Below are 6,535 nucleotides of genomic sequence, written 5' to 3' on the forward strand. Positions count from 1 at the left end.
ACTGTTCATGCCTCGTACTCACACAGCAAACTGCAAAGTAGACTTGTAACCTACATGCTGCCTCGGCAAACACGAGATCCTAGCTACTAGATTCTGTATTAGCTGCGTACCGTATCGATAAGGCTCCTGAAGTCTTTCTTCAGAACCTCCGTCTGTCGGAACCTAGTGTCGTTAGCTCCCGCGTGCAGCACAACAGCTCCGACGTGCTCTTCACCGTTCAAAATCTTAGTTACCCACGCAGTGATATCGAGAACACGAGCACCAGGAAAGCAATGACTGTGCACCTTACTTTTACCTAACGTAGCGTGGACGTGTCGGACGGTGGAATCTTTCACGAAGAGGGGAGAAACGGTTCTGGGTGGAGAAGTGTTTAGTATTTATACTAATTTATGACTCAAGACTTAGGTATAATCCGTCTTTTTAGTGGTACGGGTGTAGTGTAGACGCATGACTCACGTATAGGAAAATGTTCGATAGTAAGTGAGTGTAAAGAACGCGTTTGGCAATCGATTGCAGGACGAGCAGCAGTGAAGCAGTGTCTCGCTCTACAACCAACAACCAAACGTTCCAACCGTATTTGCAGTTCCAGCCGTATAATGGCTATAATGGTCTGGCCAACAGTCCGAGTTGTAATTATGAGTTAAATGATGGTTCAGAATAGAATAAAAGAAAGAAATACGGAAAAACAGAAGGAAATATGAAGCTAATACGAGGCTTAGACAGCCAAGACGCAACCAAACTCATAGCAGGCAGCGAGGAGAATAGCAAACAGACAAGCCAATAATTCAGTCAAAGTACAAAAGGTTAAAAAATATATATAAAGCTTTCGAAGACTGAAACTCTGGATCCAGTGCAGGATCTGTGGAGAGCAGCTTTCACAGGAACTAAGAGACCAATCCCCACACTCCTCTTCATGGCTTATTCTGGGACCGCAAACAAACAAGCAAAAAAGGTTACAGTCATAGATTACAATAAGAAGAAAACATTTGTAAAATCTTTCAAATGAAAAGTGAATATAATCTTCTAAATCATTAGTAGCGGATCATAGGCTCATTACCTTAAACCATTCATGCTGAAGGATTTTCCTCAAATAAATGCGCTGTCTTGGGCTTTCCTTCAGGAGGGATCGGATCAGGAGGCAGCATTCTGTGGAGAGCGATAGAAGCGAGTCTGATTATTACCTTCAACTTTATACCGGCTGTCTGTGTGTTAAGCTGTAAGATTCCACTATTCTATAAAGTACGCTCAGAAAACCTGAAAAAATCTTTTGGTGTAACTTTCTCATAATGTCTTTGTTTTGTATGATTTAAATGACAGTTGTTGTTCTTTGTTGTGATGAACGCCATCTTACCGTTGGACAAGCGCGGCTTAGACCAGATGTCTTGTTCTATCATTCGCCTGTCTCGTGCTTTTGGAAGGCGTCCACACACCAGCAGGAATAAAAGCACTCCCAGAGACCACACAGTCGCTGGTTTGCCGTGGTACTTGCCCTCTGTGCAGGACTCAGGCGGGCGGTAGTCGAGAGTGCCTGCAAGAAGGAGAGTTGTCGGATGGGTAAGTACCAGAGCATAAAATACCAGAGCATGTGATCAAAACATCTGGTGTGTTTCGTTTAAAAAATGCTGCCTCAAATGTGAGATATGGTTTATATGACACCGACTGAACCAGTCACTAGAACTGAAGTCCCAAAACTACAGGTTTGATTGATAATTCGTACCACAGAATGTTTCATAGCCAGAGTCCTGCAGGAGATCCCCGCACCCGAAGTCGATGAGTTTGACCTCAAGAGTTTCTGTGTTGATCAGCAGGTTCTCCAGCTTAATATCCCGGTGAAACACTCCACGGCGACAGCACATCTGAGCCGCCACTGTTGCCTGCGCCATAATAAGCCGCGCTGTGTCCTCCTGTAGGATTCCATCGTGATCGTTCCAGAACTCCCACAGATCTGTACAGGGTGTGGGACGCTCCAAGACCATGATGTATCGGTCAGGCTGGTCCTGCCATTCCAGCAGCTCGATGATCTCGGAGACTTTGGGGCCGCTGTTAGCAAGGGTTAATAGGCCGACCTCTAATGGCACAGGTGCGGGATGACCAGGCTGGAACAAAGATCATTGTTGTATGAAGGTGTTGTCATTATGTTTACATACTTTATTTTCAAAAACACACAGTGAGTGTAGCCGACTTACAATGTCGATGTATTTCATGTCCTGCGGCTTGCTGGCAATTTTCACTGCCACCTGATCAACCGAAAAAACAACGTTACATTTATGCAGTAAATAGTGGGAAAATATCCACAAAAAAGACTTAATAGTGAGACAAAAGAATTTTTTGGCTAAATATTGTGAGAAAATGCGGATACCTGAAGGCCGTCCTCCAAGCGTTTGGCTTCATAAACAGAGCCGAACGATCCCTCACCAAGCATTCTGCCCATTTCATACCTCCTCAAAATGCCGTCTGCAAAAAGATGATTCGTTTTAGTGTCATGGACAGCCGTGAGTTTAATGCTTGTGGTCACGGCCGTCACTCACCCTCAGCTGTCGCGTCCGCTCTGTTGCTGTGAGCCGGTGCTGGACGGACTGGACTGTGGTGGACTGGAGCTGGCGGGGTTTGAACCCGCCGATCTTCAACAGCGTCCTGAAGACCATGATCCTCTGCTTTACAAAATAAAAGTTCTGTTTAAATATTTAAGACATGTTCATAACTTTGATCAAATGTTTGGATTTTGATATAGGTGTGAGTTTGTGACATGTGCTAATTAATGGCACTTCATCCGAGGGAACAGAAAAATTAATTAATTAAGTTTCCATTAATGGATCCTCATATCTGGCTGAAAATGATGCAGACTTTCTGATGTACAGAGCACTAATAAACAGAGCATTTCCACATTGTCAACTGGTGGGACTGGATTTACCCTCGGCGTGTCTCTCACTAATGGTTGCAGTGGTCTGATCCTCCACTCTCAACCCCTGAGCTGAGCCACTGCTGTGAAGAGAGAGATGCTCTCCAGAACTCCAGTGGAGAGCCAGCAGATCTACACAACTACTCTTCTTCCTCGCTCTCTCCTGACTAGCACTCTCCTCACTAACAGGCTGATGATTTACATAGAGCACACACAAGAGATTTGACCTTCATTTCTTCCCACATCACAATAAACAAAGAACATTTTAAACATATGCACAAAAAGGTGTCAACATCTTTCAAATGTTAATATATATATATATATATATATATATATATATATTCAAATTCATGTGTAGCTTATTAGGGCCAATACCTTAAAGCATTCCTGGAGAAGAGCTGGACTGTGGTGGACTGGAACTGGAGGGGTTTGAACCCGCTGATCTTCAACACCACTGGATACAGCGTCCTGAAGGCCATGATCCTCTAAAGCAGGGAATATCACACAACAGCATTTTTCAAACTAATCATAATTATGAAACTTTGGATACTCATATGGATATTCTTGAAACTTGTACACAATCCTTGTTTAAATGTATTATGATGTGTCATAAAAATTGGAAAGAAATCTAAGCCCAGGCACTCAGGGTTACAAAAGTTTAAAAAAAAAAGCCTTTATTAAATGATCGAGGGCTAAACCATTAAAAAACACCAACGCGTATCGGCCCACTGGCCTTCATCAGGGTGTTGGTAACAAACTAACACAGTATGGTTGAATTAGTTTCAGGTGTGCCACTCAAGCACTTGCAACACAAGTTTTGGCCACTAGAGGCAATTGTTCAGGTCATGTCTACTGTCAGAAGTTAAAACATACAAGTGCAAAGCTCGAAGTGTAAAAATAGAAGTGACACGACTACAAACATCTAGTGTACTCCACACAACATGTAACAAATGTCATTAAATGTGAATGGGCTAGTTACCCATCATAATTCCAATGTCAAAGTCAAGATGGTTCTAAAAAAACATTGACAGAAAATGGCATCGCATTCAAAAACTAGTAAAAACACTGTACCCATTGAAGCACAACAATTACAAAAAAGGTGAAAGGAGAAAATCTTCATTGAGACTTGGAATAAGTTATGATGTGTCTTGGAATAAAACCTAAACCTGATTATCGGCTTGATCAAACTTCAGTTGTTTTTTGACATAATATGGTGTGGTCATATATGGTAATTAATGACACTCCAGTGATATTCTCCAATGGTCATTTGATTTACCCTCAGCTCTTCTCTCAAGTATCGATGCAGTTTTCTGGTCTGGTCTGATGCCGCTGCAGTCACAGGAATGAAGCTTTACCAAACTCTCCATCCTCCTCCTCTTCCTCATTGGCATCTCCTTTTCCTCTGCCTAAAGGGGGACCATATTTTGATTACCAAAAACCAGGACACTCGGCCCAGCAAACAGATACTCAAATGATAAAGTTTACTCAAGGATGCCTTATTAATTTCAATACATTGAAAGTAGGCTATGCTTCCTCTGTATAAATAGAATTTTTTTATATTACAAGACTCAAATTCAGATAGGCTTCTCAGAGGTTACTCAAAGTTTTATAATGACAGGTTTCAAAAATAATGAATGAAATAATGATAGAAATAATGTCTCTTCTGTATTAGAAAAATAAACATATGAATAATAAATAACTAAAAGAAATACCTCCAAATTGAACAAAAATATCCCTCACAAACTTACCAAAAGAACTAATAAAATAAATATATTTATATCTTTAGCTTTATTCCTCTTTATCCTGTTTTTCTTCCTCATACTCCTTGTTTGCCCATCTATATTTTGCTGTAGAGCTTATCTTTCCCAGGAGTTTTTTGAAAACCAGGACATTTTCATCACTTTATAAAGAACAGCCACAGGACGTGAAAACAGGACATGTCCTGGGAAAACAGGACTGTTGGTCACCCTACCTTTGCCTTTGTTCCGCGAGAGTGTTGAGATGAAGTGGACGGACGTCCATCATCTGGGCTCTGCTGGCTGTCTCTCTGCCTCTCTCTCTTCCTGTTAGCCGGACCTGTGGACACAGAAACAGACTCACAAGACAGAGATGTTAAATATCCAGGAATAAGCTCCTGGGCCTGGCCCGGAGTCCTGGTCGGGCCTGGCATCCTCCTGCAAACAAGACCAATACAATATAAAATACAATACAAGAAAATACAACAATGCTCCTCAGAAATAACCCACCCCCCAAAAAATAAATAAATAAAATAAAGAAAGAAATAAAATAAAAAATAAAACTCCAAACCCCCTCAAAAATAAGAAAAGAACAATCAAATTAAAGCGCCCTCAGAAATAATATTAAAATTTAAATAAAAATAAAAACGATGTAGTGTTAGCTAGGATAATATTATCTAGAATAAAAGAATAAAAGTCTAGAATAAAAGTCTCCTCTCTGAAATCCTCCGAACAGCTTCAAAATCTCAAGTTCAGCAGTGAAAATATTCAGCAAAAGTCTCTGAAATCGCCTCGACTCCCAACCAACCAACAGCGATCAAAGTGTTGACATTTGCAGTCAGAATTCATAAGACGCGTCGCCATAGCAACTCCTACTCGAATCATTCATATGCTCGCACGCGCATCCGAAGCCGCGTGCGTGAGCAGAGCGCGTGAGCGCACATCGATCAAGCAGGACGTCTGTAATTGGGCCAGTGACAAATAAGGTTTTAAACTGATAAAAAAAAAATCAAATAGGTTAAAACTGTACATCGAAGTAGTTATTATCTTTATGGGAATGTTTTTTTTTTACTTATTACTAAAATCTCAATTTTAAACAATGTATTTTAAGCTTTTCAACTGAGAATCATATGACGACACCATAGACTGTGAAATTTTTTTTACAGAAGATTTATTTTTAAAAACTGTCTTTATTAGTATTATTTTATGTTTAAGTTTTAAATAAACAGAGAACATGCGTCCATCCTGGCAAGAGTAGTCACAATCTCAACCTAGCTAATGTATTTGGGAGGATATATAAACTTCATAAACTGGTTTCCACAAAGAACCCATTTGAGGCACATGCTTCTGAAATGTTATGATCATGTTAAGAGTATAAAACCCCCACAATTGTTCACTTTTTAGACATGTTACTTTTGTGATTAGTAATTAATTGGTTATTATTTCTTAGTTCACAAGTAGTTCTCAATGAGGATATATTTCTTTAGTAACAATCAAATACCTACTAAGGAACTACCTTTGTACTAAATTACCTATTACTTAATGCTTAGTTAATATTGCTTCCATATTAGTTAATAGTATTAACTTCGGTGTTAATGCAGTACTACATATTACTTCCTGCATAGCTACTTGTTAACTACGGACCATTATTTTAAAGTGTTACCTAAATTTTTTTTAGAAGTAGTAAGTAACCGGTGGGTACGTAGGCCTACCCACCGGTTACTTACTACTTCTAAAAAAAATTTAAATACACAGTTATGGATAGAAATGTAGTGGAGTGAAGAGTACAATATTTCCCTCTCAATTATACTTGAGTAAAGACATGAGTACTCCCCAAAAATGATACTCGAGTAAAGTACAGATCCCTCAAAATTGTACTTAAGTGCTGTACTTAAATGTA

The 6,535-nt window shown here is 39.9% G+C and overlaps 1 protein-coding gene across 1 annotated transcript; it reads right to left on the reverse strand.

The window, feature by feature from the left end:
- Positions 1 to 1,042: 1,042 nt before the first annotated feature.
- On the reverse strand, positions 1,043 to 6,313 carry LOC120490336 (serine/threonine-protein kinase pim-2). Its single transcript, XM_089119343.1, has 10 exons — positions 4,872 to 6,313; positions 4,176 to 4,305; positions 3,275 to 3,384; positions 2,912 to 3,089; positions 2,529 to 2,651; positions 2,360 to 2,454; positions 2,187 to 2,237; positions 1,718 to 2,096; positions 1,352 to 1,528; positions 1,043 to 1,146 (listed from the first exon to the last, which is right to left on the reverse strand). The coding sequence occupies exons 1-10, from the start codon at positions 5,067 to 5,069 to the stop codon at positions 1,043 to 1,045; spliced, it is 1,545 nt and encodes a 514-aa protein (XP_088975469.1). The 5' UTR covers positions 5,070 to 6,313.
- Between the last annotated feature and the right edge of the window lie 222 nt (positions 6,314 to 6,535).

The sequence above is a fragment of the Pimephales promelas genome, chromosome 14 (assembly GCF_988280905.1).
Source record: "Pimephales promelas chromosome 14, fPimPro1.hap1.1, whole genome shotgun sequence".
Classification (NCBI taxonomy): Eukaryota; Metazoa; Chordata; class Actinopteri; order Cypriniformes; family Leuciscidae; genus Pimephales; species Pimephales promelas.

Excerpts from the sequence above, each read along its gene's own strand:
- LOC120490336 (XM_089119343.1), bottom strand. The coding sequence starts at position 5,069 with ATGCCAGGCCCGACCAGGACTCCGGGCCAGGCCCAGGAGCTTATTCCT. Across the intron at positions 3,385-4,175 it reads ACTTGAGAGAAGAGCTGAGG|AGGATCATGGCCTTCAGGAC; the intron begins GTAAATCAAATG and ends TCCCTGCTTTAG. Across the intron at positions 3,090-3,274 it reads TTCTCCAGGAATGCTTTAAG|CCTGTTAGTGAGGAGAGTGC; the intron begins GTATTGGCCCTA and ends GTAAATCATCAG.